This window comes from Trematomus bernacchii, unplaced genomic scaffold (assembly GCF_902827165.1).
Source record: "Trematomus bernacchii unplaced genomic scaffold, fTreBer1.1, whole genome shotgun sequence".
NCBI lineage: Eukaryota > Metazoa > Chordata > Actinopteri > Perciformes > Nototheniidae > Trematomus > Trematomus bernacchii.
In genome coordinates, this window is record NW_022987731.1 from 141954 (window position 1) to 167992 (window position 26039).

General features: G+C 40.7%; 3 protein-coding genes across 8 annotated transcripts in view; 1 reads left to right on the forward strand and 2 right to left on the reverse strand.

The window, feature by feature from the left end:
• Window positions 1-2346: 2346 nt before the first annotated feature.
• On the forward strand, window positions 2347-9435 carry si:dkey-93l1.9 (uncharacterized protein LOC562339 homolog). Of its 2 annotated transcripts, none has more exons than XM_034145622.1 (4): window positions 2347-2641; window positions 5306-5540; window positions 8136-8274; window positions 8590-9435. In XM_034145622.1, the coding sequence occupies exons 1-4, from the start codon at window positions 2588-2590 to the stop codon at window positions 8669-8671; spliced, it is 510 nt and encodes a 169-aa protein (XP_034001513.1). In that variant the 5' UTR covers window positions 2347-2587; the 3' UTR covers window positions 8672-9435. The 2 variants fall into 2 exon arrangements, with proteins under 2 accessions (XP_034001513.1, XP_034001514.1); XM_034145623.1 differs by having other exon boundaries at window positions 8139-8274.
• A 609-nt stretch (window positions 9436-10044) lies between these two features.
• On the reverse strand, window positions 10045-17934 carry emd (emerin (Emery-Dreifuss muscular dystrophy)). Its single transcript, XM_034145624.1, has 7 exons — window positions 17828-17934; window positions 16774-16852; window positions 14494-14592; window positions 12282-12319; window positions 12170-12195; window positions 10851-10910; window positions 10045-10766 (listed from the first exon to the last, which is right to left on the reverse strand). Exons 2-7 carry the CDS (start codon window positions 16850-16852, stop codon window positions 10571-10573), a joined length of 498 nt encoding a protein of 165 aa, XP_034001515.1. The 5' UTR covers window positions 17828-17934; the 3' UTR covers window positions 10045-10570.
• Window positions 17935-20765: 2831 nt separating this feature from the next.
• Window positions 20766-26039, reverse strand: part of flna (filamin A, alpha (actin binding protein 280)) — a 58159-nt gene continuing 52885 nt past the window's right edge. For 4 of the 5 annotated variants that reach the window (XM_034145629.1, XM_034145628.1, XM_034145625.1 and 1 more), the window contains 3 exons: window positions 25814-26032; window positions 25505-25702; window positions 21948-22219 (listed from right to left, as the gene is read on the reverse strand). In XM_034145629.1, the coding sequence (XP_034001520.1) occupies window positions 22035-22219; window positions 25505-25702; window positions 25814-26032 (602 nt within the window). In that variant the 3' untranslated portion in view covers window positions 21948-22034. Of the gene's footprint in view, window positions 22220-25504; window positions 25703-25813; window positions 26033-26039 lie in introns of all 5 variants that reach the window. The other variant, XM_034145626.1, reaches the window with a different exon arrangement.

Here is a 26039-nt window from a genome sequence, read left to right on the forward strand (position 1 = left end):
TTGTGTGTGAATGCAGACATTCTCCTGCTATGAGATACATGTATGCAAGACCATCTGCTGATATTAGAGTTGATATATGGAAACTCTAGCAACTTAGTTAGCACAGTTAGCACTGTGTCAATGGCTTAGCAGTCCAACACAGTTTACACATTTAAACAGTCTTGTTTGATAAATACACAAATAACAATGCAAACTTACAGGTTGTATACCCGGATCTTCCCCTGCTCCAAACGGTCCAAACAAGCTGTGCATATCCGGCCTCAAACTGGGCAATGTTTTGGAAGCTTTCGTCTGTGAAATGCCGGTTCTTCGAACCTCTGGAGGAGGAACACGCCGCTGCTGGTGTGGCCATAGCTCTTCGGGATTGGTCCATTTCGTTCCGGGTACCGCATGACATCAGGCGGTACCCGGAAGAATCAAATGGGCAGTGACGTATCTCCAACGAGGCGTTTTGGGGAGGTATTTTCTGTGTTAGAGTTTTACTCGCTACAGGGTGTACTTTGAGGGTTTTGACTCTGCACACCGTTTACATGCATAAAAACCTTCATAACACACAAGGGGACGGGTAATAACCGGAAAAGCATGACATGGGAGCTTTAAAAGCCCCCACCATTTTCCAAACAGCTCTTCCTTCTGCGGCAGAAGGCTTACAGACCGAGGAAGAGCAGAAGTTCTGCCTAACCATACGTTTTCTGTCAAAGAATACAATAAAGTGACTAAGGCCATCCCAGTTCCTATTAAAACAATGATTCAATCGTTTTTGATAAACTCTTTTGAATTACATTTATCCATCTAACGACTTTTAATTGGGAAAACCACATGCTGATTTTGTGAGAAAGACATTGAGACTGGAACATATTTTCAACCAGTGTGAACCCGTTCAACAAGAGGTTGAGCTTCAATTCAAATGTATATCAATACACCCTATTCATTTCATGTCTATCATAGGTGGAGTATTTTTAAAAGAAGAAAAATGTGGAAATGTTGGTTAATAACTTGATCTGGTTAAGCAAACACTTCATACACATACAGTATATGCAAATATCTAAAGGTTAAACCCCACTTCACTGGATGGAAGAACTAACTTAACATTTTTGCAGTCACTTCATTACTGTTTATTTTATTTGATCTATACTATATTTGCATCATTTCATGTTATTAACTGAAAATAAGTTCCCTAAAGGTTTCTAAATTACTCTTGATTAATAATGACACAAATACAATTCCCAAAAGTGTCTTCTTTTACCCATCATTACATACAGTAGGTGGTTGGCAACCAGATTTCATGTGACTTGGAGAGGGGAATAAACAAGGTATAAATTCGACCAATAAATAGTTTAATACAAATGAATAATTCCTCTCAAATTCTGTTCTTAAGTCTTGTTGATTCTAAAATAGCCATATTTAACAGCACTTGTCACTAAGTGTTCTTGGGCAGAGATGCACTCGGATGCTTTACTTGACCAATACATTGTCCAAATAACAAGTAAGTCCTGCATTTAATAGAGTAAAATTACATTATTTTCTTTTAAATGTAGTGGAGTATGGATTAGCATAAAAGGGAAATCAAGTAATTTGTTTAAAGTAAAATAAGTAAAGTAGACAAACATTGTACTTGAGTAAATGTTCTTAGTTACTTCTCCCCTCGTGATCATAGGAGACACATTTTGTGAATTAGCAATAATGATTTCAAAGACTAAATCCTCTCTATTGTTGGAGACTTAATGCTGGACACATGCTGATAAAACAAAAGCAAGAAGTTTGCCTTTCAAAAAACAGCTCTCTGGAAGAGGGAAAGTGACTCATGGTGGGAGGGTTCCTGTGAGTGGAGGACTTGCATGACTTGATGAGCCTGTCTCCTCCCCAAAGCTCAGCACATTATGTTCAGCAGGGAGAGCTGCTCCTGAGACACAGGGACAGGCTGAGACACTGGAACAGGCTGAGACACTGGGACAGACTGAGACACAGGGACAGGCTGAGACACTGGAACAGGCTGAGACACTGGGACAGACTGAGACACCGGGACAGGCTGAGACACTGGAACAGACTGAGACACCGGGACAGACTGAGAGGACAGGCTGAGACACTGGGACAGGCTGAGACACTGGGACAGGCTGAGACACTGGGACAGACTGAGAGGACAGGCTGAGACACTGGGACAGGCTGAGACACTGGGACAGACTGAGACACTGGGACAGGCTGAGACACTGGGACAGACTGAGACACTGGGACAGACTGAGAGGACAGGCTGAGACACTGGGACAGGCTGAGACACTGGGACAGACTGAGACACTGGGACAGGCTGAGACACTGGGACAGACTGAGAGGACAGGCTGAGACACTGGGACAGGCTGAGACACTGGGACAGACTGAGAGGACAGGCTGAGACACTGGGACAGACTGAGACACTGGGACAGACTGAGACACCGGGACAGACTGAGACACTGGGACAGGCTGAGACACTGGGACAGGCTGAGACACTGGGACAGGCTGAGACACTGGGACAGGCTGAGACACTGGGACAGACTGAGACACTGGGACAGACTGAGACACCGGGACAGACTGAGACACTGGGACAGGCTGCAACATGGACAGACTGAACGGAGAGGACATAGCTCTGAATAAACTGGGGGATATAGAGGTAGACAACGCAGACTGACAACCTCTCCCATTACTGTTCTATTATGTTCTGCTCTACTCTATTATTTTTCATCTAATGTTTCTCCCTATACTGTTCTTTCTATCTTCTGACTTATTCTATTCTTATGGTTTGCTTCTTTCTTTGCTATGTTCTGTTCTGTTCAATATGTTGTTCTGTTCTATTCCATTCCATTCTATTCTATTTGATGTTCTGTGTATTTGTATTATATCTGTTCTATTCTATTCCGTTCTATTTTATGTTTCGTTCAATTCTATTAAATTCTATTATTTTCTATTCTATGTTCTGTTCTATTTAGTTCTATTAAGGGTCCGTTCTATTCTATTTAAGGTTCTGTTCAATTCTCATTTGTGTTAGGTTCTATTTTAGTCTATTTATGGTCTGCTGTATTTCATTTAATTTCAATTCTATTCTATTTTATGTTGTGTTCTATTATCTTTTCTTTTTTTCAAAGTTCTGTTTCGTCTTTTCGTCTTTTCTTTTTTTTCTTCTTTTTCTCTGTTTTAGTTTGTTCTATTTAATGATCTGCTGTATGTTGTACTTTTTGTTCTATTTTGTGTTCAGTACTGCTCTATTCTAATGTTGTTTCGTTTGTTATGTTTTTGTCTTGTCAGGTTTTTTTTCTGTTCTGTTTTATTCCTTTCTGTCTTTTACAACAGGACTGTTGACTAACTTAAACAACGTTGGTAAGGGCTGTGAATAGATCATATTTCAATCAGATACAAAGGATAAGCAGCTTCATGTTATACTTAATAACTTCAGCTATGACCCTTAATATGAATGAATGTACCATCCACTAAGGATGTAATTGTAAATGTTTGCAGTTCGAGAATAGCAGAGGAATAACAATAGCTGATAGGTTCTAACATTTCTGAAAGAGCAGATGTTTAGAAGATGATCATCTTACTATAGAAAGTATTCCTTATGTGTTCCTTACCTTGTTACGAATCATAGCACTGAACAGACACATTCTGTAAACATGTGAATATAAACGTTAGATGCTGTTGGAGATCTAAGTGACAACACATGGAAGTCTAACTCTCTGGCCTGCAGTCATCACTGTATTAGACTATATGATGACGTATGTGGAGAAACATGCTTATCCAAAGAGGGGCCAAAAACCAGGTCAGCTTTGGCACTATGGTTCCAAACTTTTTTTTTGCCCAAAACAAAAATGGTGTTGACTATTGAACCCCTCTAGCAGCTGCTTTGTATACGGGTGTTGACCAGTTAAACCGAAGACAGACATTTCATCTGAATAGTCGTTAAAGGCTAGAAATATCCAGTTAAGTCTACAGAAGAGTAAAGACTTGTGACCCCCAGGTTGGAAACCACTATCTATACACAGGAATGTCAGCGGTGACTTGTGAAATCAGTGTTTCTGTCCACAGTTGTCAGCTGTTCATCGAGATGAATGAAAGCTGTGTGATTCAGACAGATCTCACCCAGGTGGAACATCTCGTCTCGCTGTGTTACAGGACGGGCACGTCCCTGAGAGAAACCCTTCACCACTGATGTGGTTTAACAAACAGAGCACACGTTCTGTTTACACATGTTTGTGTGAGAAATTGCCAGGTTATTTGAGTTTTAGGAAAAGAATGTCCCACTGTGTGTGTGTGTGTGTGTGTGTGTGTGTGTGTGTGTGTGTGTGTGTGTGTGTGTGTGTGTGTGCGTGCGTGCGTGCGTGCGTGCGTGTGTGTGTGTGTGTGTGTGCGGTGGGTGTGTCCCGCCAACAGGTTATCACCTGTCGCTGAGCCGCTCCCTTTTCTCTGACAACCTGAGTACATAAAGAGCATAGTAACAAAATGAATAACACGTCTCTGTGTTTTGATTAAAGCTTTGTGACGCATGAACACAGAGAATTCAGATTTGTGAAAGAGAACAAATAACACTGTTAGCCATTTTATCCCATGCTGTCAAATGGGTGTGTGCAAAGTGTGTGCAAAGGTTATGGCAGATAATAAAACAAGGCCCCTGTCCTACACAGGAGCAGGAAACAGATGCTTAGTTTTGTAGTAGTGATGCATCTCTCATGTTTTTTGGGTTTCTTTATTGACATATTGTGTCACTTTGTACCTTTGCTCTTTTTGTGGGGGTTTTGGCCCTCTTTGTAGTTGTTTTGTGTCTCTTGTTGTGTGTCTCTTGTAGTTGTTGTGTGTCTTTTTGTAGTCTCATTGTATCTCTTGTAGTTGTTTTGTGTCTCTTTGTAGTTGTTTTGTGTCTCTTGTAGTTGTTGTGTGTCTTTTTGTAGTCTCATTGTATCTCTAGCTAGCTGGTACGTGCTTTTTCTTCAAATTATATTTTCTAGTTGAAGACGAGGGGGTCCACTGACACATTTGGCCCCTGTGCCTGTGTCCAATTGTTCGATTTTTATATGGCCAGTAATTCATCCATGTGACTATGGCTGTAAAATAGCACCTGTGTGACCTGGAACCTAACATCCTCCTCTCCTCTCCTCTCCTCTCCTCTCCTCTCCTCTCCTCTCCAAAAATACCTCTCCTCTCCTCTCCTCTCCTCTCCTCTCCAACCATACCTCTCCTCCCCCCTCTCCTCTCCTCTCTCTCTCCTCTCCTCTCCAAAAATACCTCTCCTCTCCTCTCCTCTCCTCTCCTCTCCTCTCCTCTCCTCTCCTCTCCTCTCCTGCAGGCGGGGCCAGCCCCCCATGGGAAAGCGTGCCGGCCCATGAACATTAATCACTACGCCACGAAGAAGAGTGCGGCTCAGAGCATGCTGGACGTGGCCCTGCTGATGGCCAACTCGTCCCAGCTGAAGAGCGTCCTCTACGTGGGGCCTCACTACCGGTTCTACCTGCCCCTCCTCGTGCTGCTGTCTCTGTCCATCACTCTACAAGTGATGGTGGGGCTTCTCCTCGTCTTTATCGGTAAGTCACTCTTTGCATCTCCATTGTTATTATTCCCTCTGTTCCATCGCCCTTTAACTTTAAATGCAGAACTCTGATCCTGGAATCTTAAATGTGTAAGGTGAAAATAATCAAAAGCATGTGTTTTAACAGAGTAACTTAAGAGAGTTACTTAAAAAATGTAACCTAACTTACATTTCAAACAATGTAATCAGTAACTTCATCTATGTATCACAATATAAAAGTAATGTAACCTGATTACTTTCAGCTACTGTATGGTTACTGTAGCTCAATATCAAATGCAATGCAGATAAGAGAGAAAATAAATAATAATCATATTTTCTCTACTTAAGGTTATTATGTAAAGCAACAACACAATATGATCTAAGAAGAAAACAGGGTGTTTTGTATAAAAAATGTCTTAGTTTTTAAACTAGGCCCACAGAATAGTAGAGTTTACAAATTCGTTTAAAACATTTATTAAAAGCAAACACAGTATTTTTGAATAATAAATCAGGTGTCCAGCTACTCATATGTATATATATATTTTGTAACTTTGTAATCCTCCTAATAACCCGTTTTTTAAAAATGTATCAGTAATCTGATTACACATTTTTTAAATCTATCTGTAAGGGAATAAAGTTACCTTTCTTTTTAGTATCCTGATCCTAATCTAGTTATATGTAATCCGTGATCAATCAAGAGAGGGCGATCCAATTTGAAAGCAAGCTCCATCCTTGTCTCATCATGAAAACACAACACCAGTTTCCTTAAAGGGGACCTATCATGCAAAATGCACTTTTGTACGTCTTTTATACATGAATATGTGTCCCCGGTGTTCCAGGGAACTCACCAAGTGTCAGAAAACACAACCCTCTCTATTTTCCTCCATACCCAAATCTCTAAAAAAGGGGCTGCAACGGATCTGATCAAAACTGATCCAGATTTGAACACTGTCCTGACGTCAGGACGGTGGCGCTACGGCTATTGGGCCAACTCTCCACCTATCAGGGGAATGTGGGGTTGGGCCACGGCCGGCCATTGCCGCTCGAAAGCGCTGGAGACGCTGTAGTACATATGCCAGGCCTGTAAGTGGCGCTGTAGTCTGCCACAAAAGCAGCGAAGAAGACTTCCCGCCCATATTTACCATGGTTACCCTTCTGTTTATTCTCCGCTGTGGCTTTTTTTCTTCCTCCCCGAGGCTAGCGTTTGCTCCCGCTGCTTTAATTCAATGCAATCCCTCCCCATCGAGGCAAGCACTGTAATTCTCTCCGGTTAGTCCACCAGCAGATGACAAACACCCACCTCTCCGCCTCTTCCAAGGAACGAGGGGACAGTGCGGCAGAGTTTCAGTTAGGTTTTCTTTCGCCGGTCAAGATGTCCGTTAAAGTTTAAATCTTCCGGACAAAATTAGAAAAGTGCTGGTCAAAGGTTTTCTTTGTTATTTATTGAGCTTTAAAACAAATGAATAACGACTCTATATAATAATATAATAAAACACGGAGGACGGAGATCTATTTTTCTCCCCCTCTTCTGACTTGATCAGAGCACGCTCCCCTCTCCTGCAGGGGGGCGTGGTCAGCTGCAGCTCACAGAATCAGCCCCCTGCAAAAACAGTGCTGGAGAACAGCACATAGAGCGAAATGAGGCATGGCTAAAATGCATTATCTGTTTGGTATTTTGAAAACAGAAACGTATAAATATACCTTATATAGGTATGGCCCTACAATATATCATTTAAATATAGCATGATAGGTCCCCTTTAAATAAAAAGTCATACGGTTGTCTCTGTGGCCCAATCCCAAACCGCCCCCTACACCCCAACCCTACACTACCCCTCCGTTTGCGCGTTCGCGCGGAGGGTCCGCCACATTAAGTGCTGTTCCAAACCAACGAGTGTGGAGCGGTGTGGAGGGGGAGTGGGCTATCAAGCCCTCAAACAGCGAGTCTGCAGCGGTGCTGACTGGAGACTGGTCTCTACCTGACCGGAGTCACGCTGTGTGTGTCCGTCAGGAAACACGCTGTTTACAAGTAGTTCCAGCAAACATCCACTGATAAACTGCGATGTTAACAACCTCATGATAACCTCATCTTTTTCTAACTTAGGATCGTACCTGTGTTTAGTCTAGAAAAAGGTAAATGTGTGCATTTTATTATAAAGTTGTGTATATTTACAGACTGTTGCAAAAACTAAGAAGCTTATAAACAAAGAGCTTTACAAAAAAGTAACACAATTAAAGAGGTTTGGAGTTTTATTTTAGTTCTTAATTTTCGAAATTGGTACTTTTTTTGTACTTTTTTGGTACCACCTCTCTAGCAGGCACTAAAAATGGGGGTAAAAGTTCCCGTCACTAAGTACTCTTTTTGGTGTGAACGCGACATAAGGGGTACTAACGGAACTAAACGGGAAAAGTACGGGGAAAAGTACGGGGGAAAAGTACTCCGGTGTGAACGCGCCTGCGAGTGTCACTCCACGGAGTTCATTCCGTCACGAAGGGGGAGTGTTTAGGGGTAGGGTGTAGGGGGCAGTTTGGGATTGGGCCTCTCTCTCTGCCCCTCTGGCTCATCAGCTTTATGCAGCTCATTTCCTTGTTGGTCTATGTGATTCTGTGCCAGCAGTGAAGTACGATCTGAACGATGTGAGGAAACACGCCAAGTTAAACAGGATGAACAACGCAGCCACATTGTTCGTCTTCTTCACCGTCCTCGTCAACATCTTCATCACAGCACTGGGATTCGAGGGATATACTGTCAGGTAGGCCATTACTAGAGTATAAAGGGATAGAGAGGAACAAAGACAGGAGGAAGTGTTGAGAACAAATGGCAGTCGAGAACACAGTCCAAAAGTGGATCAAAATGTCCACAAATCAAAATGTCAAGAATAAATTGAAATTGACAAGAACACATTTAGGATGTTTAGCATAAAGAGGAAATATGTTTTATCTTGCAGTATCAGTGCATGTAAATGCCAACATTTGTCTTTACATTTTGACAATTCAAAATATACAAATCTCGTCCAGAAGCCTTTCTTACAGTATGTCGTAAAGCTTGTTCTTGTTTGACTTCCCAGGTCACCAGTGTCACCTGTGATGTTGCCAGAGCATCATCTCTCCCTCCTGCCCAACGACCTCAACAAGACTTCAGGCTTTTAGTCTTCAGCCACCTGTCACGGGAGCAAAACAAAGACTTATCTGACATCTCAAAGTCTTCAAAGCTAAGACTAATGGTGGGACAGGCAGCAGCCGTTTGTAACTTCTGATCAGCTCCCTGCTCCACCAGCTGAATCACCCTGAAAGGATTCAATGGATCTACAATCACATCAGCGGTGAGAGGTTTTTGTGGATTCATGCGGAAACCCAGATAACCTCAGGGACCGCGGACTAACCTCCACTCACTGCTGTTGAACTCAATGCAACCACCGATTGACTACCAACAACCTCAACTCAATCACATGACCACTGCCGTGAGCTAATAAGATTCCAACAGACTAATGCAGAACAATTATTTGTATCTTGTAAATATAACATATTTTTGTTCACATGTTAGATTGTTGGAATAAATCTTAAGTTTTGTAACTAAATAGTTGTATGTGTACTTAGTATTTGACAGTATGAATAGAAACGTGTCTTCTATTCTGCAAATATGTAACTCTTGTTCTGAGCTCGATTGCATGTTTGCATCCTTTAGGAATTCATCTCCAATGATTTTTTTACAGAAAGCTCAAAAACTCTCAGAGCAGGGGAACGTATGTATACATTCATATTTATTAACCCAACTACACAACAGCCTTTGATTTTTGATTGGAAGCGCTATTAAGACGGCCTGTAGCCTGTTGCGCCACATGATATTATCACATACTGTATCTTACAGTAAAAACAAATCAGAGCAATTGCAAAATAAAAAATGATTAACCTGGTCTCTGCACTCAGGGAAAACATAGTTTGACATGCCATGCAAGAAAGCAAAGAAAAGGAGAGTACATTATTCTTTATTTTGTACTATTATCAACTAATTCTTCCCTAATGGTTCCCTAACCTGTCTGTCACTCTCAGCCACAAGCCCACTGGTTCTATTGAAGATGGAAAACTTTGTTTGGGACTATTTTCAGTGGCGGATTAATCTACATGGATTAATGTACATTTGGGCCAGAGGATGGTGTATGTGGGACTTTGTCAATATATACTACAGTGTGTGTGTGTGTGTGTGTGTGTGTGTTCTTGGAGGAACAGGCTTGGTGTTCACATTTATTACAAAAATAGCCAAAAATGAGAGCAGGAACAGTCAGATTTGTGGGTCTGCTTCTTGAGTTATGTTTTTGGGTCACCTCGACCACCAGTGAACGACATATTGTTGCAAGCTATGGTTTTCAGACGTGGTATGGTTTTTGGAAATGTGTCTCTCGTTACACTGGAGAAATTGTGCACTGCCTTTGTAGGACAAAAGTACACATTTCAATGAAAATCTAAAGGTGCAGGTAAAAAAAAAAAAAAAACGTAGGCAAGAAAAAGACAAAACATCCACAAAGTGTATTAAAAGCTATTCAAAGATTTTAATTGTGGGATATTTGGATCCAACAGAGATCTTTGTTAGGCATTGTCAAATACCTAACAAAGCACAAACAATATGACCTGTATGATTGACAGGCAATCTGCTCACAAGTTGGACCAATCAATGCTACAAATAAAACCTTCCCCGCCAAAATAACACCGCTACATTCAGAAGTGCAGTAATTGAACTAAACATGATTTAGGGACACCATTTCAATAAAATATATATTTATTATAAAAGACAAATGATTGAAATCAATAATTTCTTGTTGGTCAGGGGGAGGGGAGTCTGATAGCCCCCCTCCCAATACAACGGTCGGGGAAACACTGACACGGGGGAATAGCATATCAGGCTCTTCCTACACAGATCATACTCTGTCTGGTTTTGTTCATTTCACTGACTTAGTGACACTAAGAGAACTAGAATGTTCCAGCCGTTACGGCATGTGGTCACTCTCTCTACTGCTGACACTATTGGAGAATGAATGGAATGATAACATCCGATCATTGAATCCCAAAAGGATTCTCTTCATTGTTGACCACCCGGCAATATGCGTAGTAGAGGGCTGCTGCTAACACGGCTAGCAGCAGCAGCAGCCGGACCCCCTTCCACACGCTGCAGCCCGACTCCCTCTTAGGCTCCTTGATTCCTGGTGCTGCGCTGTGATTGGCTGTTCTCTTACTGATCTGGACAGGGGGCCTGACGCACAGAGGGAGGAAGACATTTAGAGCGGGTGATGAAACTGTTACAAATACAGCACTCGTTTTTAGACCATAGACTTACTCTGTGTATTGGACCGGTTCCTCCTCTTCATCTGGCTCAGCGTTGCCTCTACGTTTCACACTGAATGGAGAAACATTTAACAATTCAATTTCAATTAGGCAATAGAGTGGTGCAGGAATGGGTCCGCCAACATAGAAATAAGTCAGCATTTCACCACTTCCAGTTAGCTTTTCTTGAAGTCAACGGTTTTTGAACGTGTTTATGGTTAGATGCCTGAAATAAGACCTGTCATTAACTCATGCTAAAAGGATGTTCATGTTTTGTTTTTGTTCTACGAGATTGAAATGCGTCAGTAGTTGACCTCTGGTGAATGTCTGAAGATCTTAAAGAGGTCCTATTATACCTATTTGGCTAGCGCTCCAACACATTATACGTAATATGCTAAGGGACGGGACATTTCCGACTCATCTCTAAGCGGTCGACCAATCACAACAGAGCCGGCCAGCTAACCAATCAGAGCAGCAGACTGGGCTCTGGTTTCAGACAGAGGGTGAAAAGAGGTGCTGCAGCACAGGCAGTATGAGAACAATAAAGAGCTTTTTGAACATTACAGCATGGAGACACGTCCCAGGAGAGACACTACATACTGATATGAACCTAAAGATGAGCTAAATATTTTCTTTTAAAAAACAGCAGTTGCTAACAAGTGAAACATTAGCTGCCTTTAGCTTTACGGTGCAGCCATGAGACTATAATGTGTGTTTGTTTAGAACATTACTTTAGCTTTTTACTTGATATTGCATTTACGCTTCACAAATCCTAAAAGTGATGTTGGTATGTGGATATCATCCTTCACTTCACATTCAAATGTGAAATTGCATGATGAACACATTGTATAAATATTCCTTTCTTAAATGATGTATCATTATTCCACAAATGCCTACCCCACTTCAATGAATTAACTGACAAACAACCTGGGGCAGGCAGGTGTTCTGGAAGTTCCTAAACAGCCACACACAGTAACAGGGGGTTACTGATAAACTGGTTTGTGCCACCTCACAGGCTCATCAGGTTTTTTACGTGTGTGTGTGTGTGTGTGTGTGTGACCTAGCATTACTATACTTGTGGGGACCTACATCTGTTTACACAGTCACGTGTGGGGACTCGCCTCCCTTATGGGGACAAAATGGAGGTCCCCATAAGGGGAATCATTAATTTTAGGGTGAAGACTTGGTTAGGGTTAGGGTTAGGCATGTGTTGGTTATGGTTAAGGTTAGGATAAGTCTCCAGGAAATGCATGTAAGTCAATGTAATGTCCCCTGAAGTGATGTATACATGGTATGTGTGTGTGTGTGTGTGGTTGTAAAGACTCTACTCACCCATCAGAATACACTTCTTGTCTGACCTGTGAAATGAAAGCAGAAGTTTGTGAGATTATTTACAGTGACAGAGGAATCAGACCCAGAGGGATGACGGGACATCAGGACTCACCGGGCTGTGGTGGTATGTGATGTAGGTTACTTCCTCCGCTGTAAAGAAAAAGACTCATAATTATAATTTGGCACAGATTTATCGACTCTACTGACTTTTAAAGTTTAAGGATAAGATGAAGAATAATACATTTACATGTTATTAGCTGACCCTTTTTATCCAAAGCGACTTACATGCACGTGAATACTGTAGACATGCCTACACGAGTGATTGTGTAGTTTGGTATCTTGCCCAAGGACACTTGTATTGAGGAAAATGAAATCAATAACAAAGATAACCATCGGTTGGTGCCCGACTAAGGATGTATAACAAGAATCACCGGCAGCCCAACGATTTGAATTATTATGCGTCCGTGCTGTGTATTGCAATAACAATCCAGTGCATTATTATTTTCTTTATATCTCTATTTGTTTTGACTAACTTCTTGCTAATTCCGCTGACCTCACCAAAAAAAAAGTTACATTTGTCTGTGCATATTAATCATTTATACAATAAAAAGACCAATAATAAGAGCTCAATTCAATATTGCCATGCAAAACATCAAAACCCCCCACCACTATCCACCTGCTTCTTTAAAATCCCTAAATGTTCTGGTGCCAACCATCATCATCGACTCCGTTGTAGACCCACAAATAAATATGAATCCAGTGACAAACGGCATACCCTCCTCTCTGTAGAACGTCTTATCAGGCGAGGGTACTTCCACCGGAGCGTCCTCCATGGCCTTCTCAAGCTTCTTCTCATACAGCTTCCGTGTAGAGTCTGTTCACACACACGCGCACACACGCACACACGCACACACACACACACACACACACACACACACACACACACACACACACACACACACACACACACACACACACACACACACAGCCTGTTTCAATATCTTTACCACAGATTACAGAAATGTACACAATATGACTTCTCTGCATCGACTTTGGAGAAATATATAGATTTAGGTTGCGGTCGAATAGTCCATTTAGCTTAGGAACCTTCCTAACGGAGTGAAATGACCCGGAAGTCCCTCAGTGGCAGCCATGATAAGCGCCGTTCTAATGATAGGAATGATAGGAAAGGAGGTTTCAAACTTCCTTTATAACCTCCTTTAGCTTAGGAACCACTGGACCTCCCTTTACGAAAGGAGAGGAGAAAATGCTGCCCCACAATGCCTTGCGGCTGCAGCATTTGCCGTCACACAACAGTCGGCCGTTCACGGAAACAACCGATTATGGCAGAGAAATGATATCATGAAAGTTACGGTGCTTATTAAGCAATTTAAAACGTATGTGGTAAGTTGCCAAAGTGCTTTGTTTTGAACGTTCATCAGTATTATAATCAAAAAGAGAAATATGAACGTTAGTTTTTACTGAAATGATCAAATAAAGTCAACATTTCACAGTCTTTACTGAGCTGTGTGGGGTTTGTTCAACTTTTAAAAGATGTTTGAATGGTGATATACACAGTGATAGATGTTAAGGACTAACGTTTATAATAAATATATTTGTATTGCTTTTAAGATCTTTTCATAGTTCATACATTCATACGTATTGGGATCATTTGTATTAATGTGGACCGGAGGGAGAGGGTGACGAGCATAAGTTTCACTTTCCTTTTTTATTTCAATTCCAACTTTGGTCATGAAGAATATGTTTCTCTGTTGTCCCCGTTCATAAAGCATAAAACAACAGCATCAGAGCACAGTGCAGAGTCTCTAGATGAGTTTACAGTAGTCCCTCGTTCTTATTAAACATCCATGTTGTAGTCCGCTGTATAGAAAACTGTAGTTTCCATAGTTTCCCCACAGCAGCAGGCGCACATTTATGACGTCCGCTGGCGCATCATAAACACGTCGGATAGGGAAAGTGCAGTCGGATTCTCTAAAGTACTATTATGCGTCCGTGCTGTGTATTGCAATAACAATCCAGTGCATTATTATTTTCTTTATATCTCTATTTGTTTTGACTAACTTCTTGCTAATTCCGCTGACCTCACCAAAAAAAAAGTTACATTTGTCTGTGCATATTAATCATTTATACAATAAAAAGACCAATAATAAGAGCTCAATTCAATATTGCCATGCAAAACATCAAAACCCCCCACCACTATCCACCTGCTTCTTTAAAATCCCTAAATGTTCTGGTGCCAACCATCATCATCGACTCCGTTGTAGACCCACAAATAAATATGAATCCAGTGACAAACGGCATACCCTCCTCTCTGTAGAACGTCTTATCAGGCGAGGGTACTTCCACCGGAGCGTCCTCCATGGCCTTCTCAAGCTTCTTCTCATACAGCTTCCGTGTAGAGTCTGTTCACACACACACACACACACACACACACACACACACACACACACACACACACACACACACACACACACACACACACACACAAAATATATAGATTTAGGTTGCGGTCGAATAGTCCATTTAGCTTAGGAACCTTCCTAACGGAGTGAAATGACCCGGAAGTCCCTCAGTGGCAGCCATGATAAGCACCGTTCCAATTCACTAGATGATAGGACAGGAGGTTTCAAGCTTCCTTTATAACCTCCTTTAGCTTAGGAACCACTGGACCTCCCTTTACGAAAGAAAAGGAGAAAATGCTGCCCCACAATGCCTTGCAGCCGCAGCATTTGCCGTCACACAACATTCGGCCATTCACGGAAACAACCGATTATGACTGAGAAATTATATCATGAAAGTTACGGTGCTTATTAAGCATTTTAAAACGTATGTGGTAAATTGCCAAAGTGCTTTGTTTTGAACGTTCATCAGTATTATAATCAAAAAGAGAAATATGAACGTTAGTTTTTACTGAAATGATCAAATAAAGTCAACATTTCACAGTCTTTACTGAGCTGTGTGGGGTTTGTTCAACTTTTAAAAGATGTTTGAATGGTGATATACACAGTGATAGATGTTAAGGACTAACGTTTTTAATAAATACATTTGTATTGATTTTAAAATCTTTTCATACAATCATACATATTGGGATCATTAGGCGCGTTCACACCGCAGTACTTTTCCCACTTTAGTTCCGATATAGTTCCGAAATGTCGCGTTCACACCAAAAAGAGCCGGAACTCAAATTTGTTCATGAGAAGCTTTTTACCCCCTTTTCCGTCAGTTTTCAGTCCCTGCTAGAGAGCAGGTACTTTCGTGGGAGAAAAAGGTTCCTATGTCTGATTGGCTGGGCGGAATGCAAACCACGCCCCGTAAAACTCCCAAAAAGTTCTGTGAAGCCGCCATTTTATTATCCTCGCATTAGCATTATTAGCATTAGCATTAGCCCAGCGCACAAACGCAGAGAGACTAACTTATGGCAACACAAAAGAAAACATGGGAGTGGTGGAGATGAGGAGGTGTCGGCGTTCTGGCGATTTACTCGGAAGGCTTCAGTAGAAGCTGCTGGGAGTCCCAGCAGCTTCTACTGAAGCCAGTCCCCAACTCCGGGGACTCCGGGTGGCAGTATACGCCGTGAAGTTGTTTGTGGCCTGCCAGTAAACCCAAAGCAGAAGAAGAAGAAGTGACGTCAGTGGCTTCATTTGCCTAATCCTTCCCCAGGGACTTATTCCGGTGTGAACGCGATCTGTTCATGAGAACTAAAGAGTTCTGATGAACCTTTGTGGGAAAAGTACTGCGGTGTGAAAGCGCCTATTTGTATTAATGTGGACCGGAGGGAGAGGGTGACGAGCATAAGTTTCACTTTCCTTTTTATTTCAATTCCAACTTTAGTCATGAAGAATATGTTTCTCTGTTGTCCACGTTCATAAAGCATAAAACAACAGCATCAGAGCACGGTGCAGAGTCTCTAGATGAGTTTACAGTAGTCCCTCGTTCTTATTATACATCATGTTGTAGTCCGCTGTATAGAAAACTGTAGTTTCCATAGTTTCCCCACAGCAGCAGACGCACATTTATGACCTCCGCTGGCGCATCATAAACACATCGGATAGTGAAAGTGCAGTCGGATTCTCTAAAGTACCGCAGTCTCTTCTCCTAAATCCTTTTGAATTCTCCTATCCACTATCCCTTAACCCCGTGACGTTTCACACAGAGGTCAAGGGATAGACGATAGGGATAGAACTTAGGAGCTGATTTTTGGACTATTCGACCGCAACCTTAGATTTAAAGTGCTTCATCATGTGAAAAAGTCAAATGAATATGTGTTTTATGAATATGGATTAGGAGTTTGATTATATCTAATCTTTAATTAGATGTAGTTTAGGGAATAAAACAGATGATTACTCAAAAGGTAAGGAAAAACATGAGCAACTAGAAAAATATGTTAAACATTGCTGTGAAAACTGTGAATACTATTTTGGTCTGTGCAATGACAGTGAACTCATTGAGGCTGTCATTGTTTCTGTATAACATCATCTTTTTTTTCTCTATCACAATTATCATAATGGTATAATAACAGTTCTCCCTCCAACACTTACCACTAGTTAAACATCATTATGTCAGTAATGTGGGAACTTTCTTACCGACTATAGGTCCATGTTTGATGCCATACTCAGAGAGCAACTTGCTGAGCTCCTCGTCACTTTTCTCTCTCAAAGACATCTGCAGACAGACCAAGGGACAGATATAGGATCAGATAGATGTAGAAACAGATAAGTAGAAACAGGAGGTGGAAGAAGTACTCACATTATTTACTAAGGTAAAAGTAGCAATACTAAAGTGTAAAAATACTCAGTTACAAGTAAAAGTCCAGCATCCAAAATTGTAAAAGTAAAAGTAAAAAAGTATTAGCATAAAAGAATACTTTACCAGAAGTATGCGTAATGCAAAATGGCTATTTTAAGCACCAAGTGGGGTTTATTTGAATTAATGTCTACACTACATGGCTAGCAGCAGTATATAAAGTCATTCAATTAGCTCCACCTTTACCAGCAGAAATTAACACATGCACATTAATGCATGGATAATCATAATTCAGTAAATTAATATATATATAATTCTAAAATTGGATATTACGCACAATAATTACGAATTTACTTTTGTACTTTATGTATATTTTCATGCAAATACTTGCATACTTTTACTTACAGAGTATTTTTCCACTGTATTATTTCCACTTTTACTTTAAATATCTGACTTCTGAGTTCTGACTACTTCTTCCACCACTGTTGTGTAAAATAAATGTAGTGGAGTAAGAAGTACAACATTTGCCTACAAAATGTAGTGAAGTAAAAGTATAAAGTAGCAACATCTAAAAATACAATTAAAATGTTTTACTTAGTAGAGTACTTGAGTGAATATACTTGGTTACATTACAGCACTGGAACTAACAGAAACCGAGTGGACGGACACTGCGCCCACAGTGAAGGCAACATTTGAAGTACTCTGTCCCGCCCTTTTTTTCCCTGCTCCACCTCGGCCACTGTCTGGCCATAACCTCTCAAAGCTGATAACGACATAAAACTTCGCGGCTTTTTTTTATTTTTTAAATCTTGCACGCGTCTAAAACGCACGCGATTAAAAGGGGGAAGAAATAGTTCTTTAAGCTTAACGTTAAAGTAAGTGTATAAGTCTTACCTTTGAAAAGACAAACGAGTTGAAAAGAGTGTAAAGCAGCTGCTGTGGAGCAGGGAGCAGGAGTGGGTGTAGCTGAGGCACACATCCGTAGGACGTTTCTTGGCACACCTTCAGAACTACGAGCCTCCTCCTCCTCCTCGGTGGGACTGCGCATTTCCTTCTGGAATGAGTCCACTGCTTCTTTATCTTATACACAGAATAATTATGTGGTATCCAAGTGCACCGAAATACGCAGAGTGGAGCTAAAGCCTATTTAATGGATTACTACCAGTCTTTTTCACCTTTTTAACGTGCCAAAGTATGAAACCCATGAAGGGTTATACCGTATAAAATAACTAAGTACATTTACTCAAGTAGCCTACTGTTCTTAAGTATACAAGTTTGAAGTACTTGTACTTTACTTGAGTATTTCCATTTAATGCTACTTTGTACTTCTACTTCACTAAGATTCAGAGGTAAATGGTGTACTTTTACCCCAGTACATGTATTTAATAGGCTACCTTTAGTTACTTTACAGATTTGGGTTAATGATGTGAAATATAATCAACACTTAAATTAGACTTTAGTTACACCTGGAGTAAATTCACAAGCTTTCCAGCAGTAATAAAGTAACTATTTATATCAATAATTATATATAAAACATGTAGTAGGCCAACCCAGTCTCACGGCATTTCGTGTTAGTCACGAAATTAATTTAATCTATTGATTCGTGTTCACCAACACGATTTTCCCCTTTCTTTCGTGTCACACAGAAAGATTTTAAAAGCAATGTATTTCTATTGGTAGTATGTTTCGTTTATATGGCTCTGAGTGCCCCTATGGTCATTATTTTTTTGCCACACACATTAAATAGGAAAATACTCTGTCATGTGAGAGGGAGGGGCATGATCGGGTTTTGTCCCACATGGCTCTAAACAGCTCAATAGGCACACACTGTAGACACTAATTAGAAGAACACAGACTAAAACAGCAATGTACAGTTTTTTTGTAATCATTATTTGTAATACTTTCTGCTGACACTAGGTGGGGCTATGCCCCACCTGCCCCCTAATGACCAGTCGCCACTGCCAAGTTAATACGATTAGTAGCATATGCTTTTCTTCTTTGAGAAGTGAAAAAGGCCTGACAGCTTTTCTTCAGATTTAAAGTTGATGTTTATGACACAAATTATGTTAAAAGTACACATTTATAGTCCCACGATTGCCCATTCAAAAAAGCAGCCCTCTTGGATAATTCTGTGGAGGATAAAACTTGGCAAAGGGCCCTTCTTTTAGAGAAAATATAGTGCCATCCACAGTGCCCTTCCATTGGAACAAACCTGACAAATTGCCCTGTTTAGTGTGAAGTGTATTAGTTTTAGCGCATGTGCATGAAATATGTTGTGTTATCATGTGATACAATGTTGTTATGGAATTGTATGTGCTGTATTTTGTGTTGACCTGCCCAGGAAATGTATGTTCTTTTGGTACATGGTCCCTGACAACTAAACCAATCAAATAAACGTAACTAAACTTGACTGAGAGGCGGCTCATAGGCTTTTTTCTAAGATTTTAGGAAATTCAGGTCTAGACCCAGACCTCTGTATGTGGTTGGGATAAACCTTTGGCATTATTTATTTTTTAATTAGACATCTCTATTTTTAAACAGTTGATACACTCTTGTTGACTGTTTTAGTTGTTGAAGAGCCACATTGCAATGTTAAGTAATGTCCTCTAAACGGTACTAATTAATTATGGAGGTCTATTTCATATTAAAATCAACAGAAAGTTTCAACAATTCATTTAACAGTTTGTACATAATGCCTTTTCTTTTGAAAGTTTTCTTTTTTTTCTTTTTTCACCTGGACCTATAACCCTGCCCCTCAGACAGTTAGAATCTGCCACTGCATCATTCTGGGAAGTTTGTATGATCCAAAACCAGCAACTGACCTTAAATGGAAGTATTATGATAAAAGCAGCTGCTGAGAATGATGTAATATTGCTGTAATCGGTATCAACCTCATTTACAGAGATTTCTTTATTAATCTTTATGAAAAACACCAGTTCAAGAATGACATGAGAAATTACTCTGTAGTTGATTAGTATACATTATTTAGTATACAGTATGTAGTTACTTCCTGTGGCTTTTAGACAAAGACTCTTGGGCAAAGAAGGTTGGTCTAAGTTATGTAATTCAATATTATGGCAGCATAAAGAAGGCACGCCTACTCAAAGCACAGAATAAACAATGCTGTGAACTCTGCTGTGTCTCAGGTCAGATTCCTGGTCCTGCAGCGGCCTCTGGAGGAGGAGAGTCAGGCCTAATAAGGAGTTGGAGTTTTCCAGGAAGGGCGTTGGCTGCAGACTGGTTCCAGACTTTACGTTGTAATTCACACATTACTCCCATTCTTACTCTGTGATTCACCACAGTTACTGTTGAGAACATTTAGAGAGAAACACTGTGAACGATTAAGAAATTACAGATTTCACACACTACTATGAGACCTTTTTTCAAATGTATAATTCATTCATTAATTTAAAAGGGGCCCTATTCTGCTTTTTATCGTTCTCCATTTCCTGTAGGTTTCTGTGCATGTTACTGGCTAGTGTTCCAACACATTGTACGTGATAGTCTAAGGGTCTGGAAATCTCTAAGCGGTTGACCAATCACAACAGAGCCAGCCAGCTAACCAATCAGAGCAGACTGGGCTCTGGTTTCAGACAGAGGGTGAAAAGAGGTGCTGCAGCACAGGCAGTAAGAGAGAAATAAAGAGCTTTTTGAACATTAAAGCATGGAGACATGTCCCAGTAGAGGCCTAAATACAGTAATGAACCTGAACATGAGCAAGAGAGGACTCTTTAAAGTAGAGACACTAAGTACTGATAAACACCTGAACATGAGCAGAATAGGGCTTTGATGGAAATGTTAAAGAAAGAAACAGCCATTTCATTGACAAAAAAATACTTAGACAACTTTATTGTGTATGAAAATACTGTCTTACAAACACTTTTAAAGCTTTTTTGATTTATTATGACAAGATTCATTTTTTTGTTCTGAAAGATAGACTATGCACAAAGCGAGCTGGAAAGATAAAGGGGAGGGGGGGTCGGGGTGGCTCTTTTGTTTTTGGTCTTCGAGTTTTCACGACATTCGGCACATCATCTTCAGCCATTCGGTCAAACACAACTTTTTTAAGTACTTCCCTTTTTAACCTTTTAATTGATTCCATACTCGAAGGTGAACCACCACTAACACATCATGTTGATCTGAATCAGAGGCTTCCTGTATCAAAAGCGTTTTTAATGAACATGCAGATCACATGTGTCCCATTAAAACACACAAAAAGCATGTGAGATAAACCACGAGTAAGCTTTAGTTAAATGAGTTCACATACATGTGGCCTTTTCTTAAATCTAAGCAGGTTACTTTCTATTCTAATCCATATTACGGCTTTAAGAACAGCAGTGCCTAAAACTGGATCACACTAGCAGCAGGCAAAACGACGGGGTTAGTAGAAGAGCATCATGAAAACCACATGCTGAAGTGGACCGGACCAGTGCCAAGCGTTTCATCCGACTTATATGGACAATTAAAGATCTTAGATCAAAGTATGCCATGGTATGTCAAATCTTACTTCTGACACACTTTGGTTCAGGTGCTCTCATTGTTCATAGGGAATCCATTATTAATGTGTGTAAGGGTAGCTCCTCCAGTGTAAACAGTAACCTTCCATCCAGCGCTGGGCTCACAATCTACTGCTGCTACACTACGCTAAGCTATCCTATCACTGTACACAATTCAGACTAATCTGCTAATGTCAATTTGTGTCCATGACTGAAAATGGAAAACATAAAACATAAGGCACAATTGTATGGCTGACCATAATATAAAAAAGGTGCATCTTTTTTTAATCCCTCCCTCACTTTATTTAATGATGTGATTGGCAGAAGAACAAGAAATGACCATAAAGACAGAAACGTTTGTCCATGCATTCATCTTTGGGAAATCCTGGACTGGGTTACAGTGATGATGTTAAAACTTGTTGAAAAACAGAGATCTGGCCGAGGGTAAACTGATGTGAGGGTTTATTTTGTAGTTGGTTAAAATGTTATAAAATAAGACACACAAGAAAGCCAGAAATCTTAATTTGAGGGACTTGTAAACAATTATCGGTTAGACTCTAGATAGAATTTCAGTTGTTTTAAACAGTGGTATACGTTTGTGATTTTCAGACAGTAATGTGGTAGGGGCTGCCGGGGATGTGATCGTCTCCCCACTTCACCACCAGGATGTACTCTCCCTTCTCCTTCAGCTGGTAGCTCACGTTGTACATGCGGCTGCCCAAATGTTTCACGAGGATCTCCTCACAGGGGACTTTGGGCCCGTCCACACCAACCAGGAGCATGTTACGCCCTGTGGATGGACACAGAAAAATAAATACATTAATATTAGCTTAGTATTGAGTAGTGCATGGTGACATATTGTTGAAGGCCGACCCGGAGGTTAGCATCGCAAGGGCTCACTCCACGAAACACAATGGGATTATTCCATAGGATTTAGACATTTTCCAGAAATAAACTCAATATATAAAACTTAACATGTTTAGTTCAGCATGATAATCTCCACATATTAACACCACTTTAATGATTTATGAAGCCTTAATGCAATCACCAAAAGTAAAAAACTAATGTTACACTACAAACAAATCAGTCACATTGCTGCGCATCACCACCGCTAAGCTAAAGTTCGCTACTGCTCGTGTGATGACGTTTAGTAGTCTCATTTAGCCACTTGTTAGCAACTGCTGTTTTTATGACAAGTAGAAGCTTCATATATTCACCAGTGGGATTTTTGTTGAAAAACTGTATAATGTAGAACAAAACATGAAAGTATCTTGAGCTTGTGTTAACCAAATAAGTGCTAAAATGCTAACTAATTTCCAAGTCTTACTACTCATTCCTTCAACGTTATACTGACTGAAAATAAATTAAAACACTGAAACCATTTTAAACGTTGTGTTAGCATGATACTGTTCCCTTATATTATTTGTGCCTCGAATCTTGATGGGAAAACATGTTGGCTACATATATTCACATGTTCGCTATAATCTCATGATTTCCCCTCAGTTTAACAATGTCCTTTCTTTAAACTAGACTTACTGGATGTATGCCTCCACCAACCAGGCAAGTTGCGGTTTGCTTACGTTTGTTTAAAATAATTGTCATAATTTTTTTTTTTCAGAAGGGCTCATTGTGTTTTTTGAGGTCATATCAACTTTTGACCATAAAAATCAACTCTAAGCTTGTACCTTTTCACTTCAAATTTGAGTCCCATAACATTGTCTTTGGGTCAATTGAATGGCACTTTTGCTTCTGCATTCAGGGATATCAAGAAAAAAATCCACCCACAAATGATCTGATTCAAATACTAGTATGTGCCCTTCATTCCCAGTCTGTGCTCAGGATTGAGACACAAACACTGTCCCAATACATAATTCCTGGGGAGGGGGAAAAGCATATTAAACTAGAGAATGCAATTCCTGAAGAAATTGCTAGTGGGAATGCTTTATGCTGAAAAGCTGACGCTGAATTGCTATGCTGAAATGTAATGTGTAAGAAGAAAGTGAAGAATTTAGATTGAAATGATACATGAACACTGGGGGTTTGAATGTGTGATGAGAGAAGAAAAGAAAGTAAAAAGGCTTGGAAAAGCAGCAGAATATTTGAACTGCAAACTTTTGAACTAACTTGATGGCGAATGATCTGTTGCCATGGCAACGGCATTCGATGACACCCCATAATACGCTTAGATGTGTTGATGGCTGCATCGTTACCAAACCTGTGAAGTTTTGGGCCATTTCGAGCATTTGAACTGAAGTTGTGAGAAAACCGTGTTTCATGGTGAGCATTGTGTTGCCATGGCAACGGCATTTGAAGAAATCTCAAAACTGTCCAGTAGATGTCTTCACGGCTGGACTGTTAGCACACATGTGAAGTTTGAGCACTTTTTGAACATTTTCATAGTAGTTATAGCGACATCGTCTTTTATGGTGAGGGATGCGTTTCCATGGCAACGACATTTGAAGAAACCCCATAATTGACGTAGAGCTGTTGAGGGCTGGACCGGTGATATACAAGCGAAGTTTGGGGGACGATCGGACCGTGTCCATTGGACTTACAGCGACATCGTGCTTCATGGCGAGTGGTCTGTCGCCATGGCAACGGCATTTGATGACACCCCATAATACGGTTAGATGCGTTGATGGCTGCATCGTTACCAAACCTGTGAAGTTTTGGGCCCTTTGGAGCATTTTCACTGAAGTTATGAGAAAACCGTGTATCATGGCGAGCATTGTGTTGCCATGGCAATGGCATTTGAAGAAACCCCATAATTGACGTAGATCCGTTGATGGCTGCATCGTTACCAAACCTGTCAATGTGACATCATCGTGTTCCATGACACAGGTGTTTATATTTGAGCTAACGACGACAGCTGCGTGTCACCAATAATGTATAAAATAGGTGGAACATGTTGAAGTCAGTATGAAGTCTCCATCAGACAGAAAAAAATAGGCTCAGACAGTCTGTTAAACTCCAGTGACCACGTCGTTAGCTCAAACACGAACACCTGTGTGTTATGACATCATCGTGTTCCATGACACAGGTGTTTATATTTGAGCTAACGAGGTGTGCAGAGATCAAAGGTTTCCATTGTTCTGAATGAGAGATAAACCTCTTGCATGTGAACGTTTTGTCGAAGAACCGTAACAGATATCTGTGAATTTCAAAACGTGAAGCATGTCAAGGAAGTTGAGTATCTGAAGTGTAATTTTTGTGTACTTTCGAGTTAATAATGTGGCCTTTTTGGCAGTTTAACTAAAGGTGTGCGGCTGCTACCGTGAGGAAATATCAGCCTGAAATTATAATGGGCTTTAATGGAGGCATGTTGAACGTTTTTGTCACTTCATGCCCTCAAGAGGCATTTTGTTTAATTATTTTGCTCATTTTTGAAGCTACGAGATGTTTTCCTACGTTTGTCATGAAAAATGATGTCTCAGGAATATAGGGTTTGGGAATTATGGCAGTTTAAAAAAAAAATATGAAGGCAAATTTCAAGATTTCCTCCACTCTAGCTGTGACATCACGCACTCTAGTTAATGTTAAAATCTGAAGAAGGCCTCTTTACCAAGGTCTGAACAATGTTTAATATCTCTAAAAGTAATAATCAGATTTAAAAGTTGTGTTACACGAATAATGTCGGAAAGATGTGTAACATTTTAAAGTTGGAATGAGGTTTCTGAGTGAAAGTATGAATGAACAGTTAGCAGTTGAAGTCGCATGAAGATTTGTTGAAGTCTGAAGAATTTCTCCATTGACTTCAATGGTTACAAATGTGATGTATTATGAGATGTATCTCTGGAATTATGAAATTTATGAATGATAAAAGAAACTCTGTTCAAACATCAAAACGTTCAGCTCGATGGCTATTAAGCCATCGAGCTGAACGTTTTGATGTTTGAACAGAGTTTCTGCGATGTTGAATGTGGGAGGATAAGAGGGCCAAAATAAGCCGGCGGAATAATAAACTTTTTGTCCGTAGCATAACGTATAATATTATCAATAGTTAATAGTTATTTAGTGGGAATGCTGTTATCAGCATTCCCACTAAATAACTAGTCAACCACACAGTCACACACACCTGATTTGCTGCAGTCGACACTGAAGCTGTTTTTCTGGCCGACGTAGGCCTTGGTCAGGCCCGTGCCCTTGGCCACCACCTTGCTGGCGTCTGACTGGGTGGGGGCCCCCGGCTGAGAACAGCTGATGGCCCGGGTCAGAGGGTCCACCATGACTGAAGAGGTTTCGTGCATACTGTGGCTGGACACAAGCTTGGAACCTGGAAGACAGAGAGGGGAGTGAAAGTTAATTTCGGGGATATTTAAATTCCAATATTTTTTGCAGTTTTTAAAATGTATTAATTTGGCTGAAAATCTAAAAGACTCCTCACCGGTGATCTTGGCTTTGAAGGGGCTTCCGCCAATGTGGTAAGGACCGCCGTATTTGATGGAAATTAGATAGTTGCCAGGGGCCATGGGGGTGTATGTGACCCTGTAGCCCTCGGGGCACTCCACACAGTCCATCTTCACCTTGGAGGGCCCGTCGATTGTCACAGCCAATGCTCCGGGGCCCGCCTTGCTTGTGTTCACCACAAATTCACATGCCGTTCCTGGAGA

Excerpts from the sequence above, each read along its gene's own strand:
- si:dkey-93l1.9 (XM_034145622.1), top strand. The coding sequence starts at position 2,588 with ATGGACAGACTGAACGGAGAGGACATAGCTCTGAATAAACTGGGGGAT. Across the intron at positions 2,642-5,305 it reads ATAAACTGGGGGATATAGAG|GCGGGGCCAGCCCCCCATGG; the intron begins GTAGACAACGCA and ends CCTCTCCTGCAG. Across the intron at positions 5,541-8,135 it reads GCTTCTCCTCGTCTTTATCG|CAGTGAAGTACGATCTGAAC; the intron begins GTAAGTCACTCT and ends ATTCTGTGCCAG.
- emd (XM_034145624.1), bottom strand. The coding sequence starts at position 16,852 with ATGTCTTTGAGAGAGAAAAGTGACGAGGAGCTCAGCAAGTTGCTCTCT. Across the intron at positions 14,593-16,773 it reads CAAACATGGACCTATAGTCG|ACTCTACACGGAAGCTGTAT; the intron begins GTAAGAAAGTTC and ends GTGTGTGAACAG. Across the intron at positions 12,320-14,493 it reads GACGTTCTACAGAGAGGAGG|CGGAGGAAGTAACCTACATC; the intron begins GTATGCCGTTTG and ends TTTTCTTTACAG.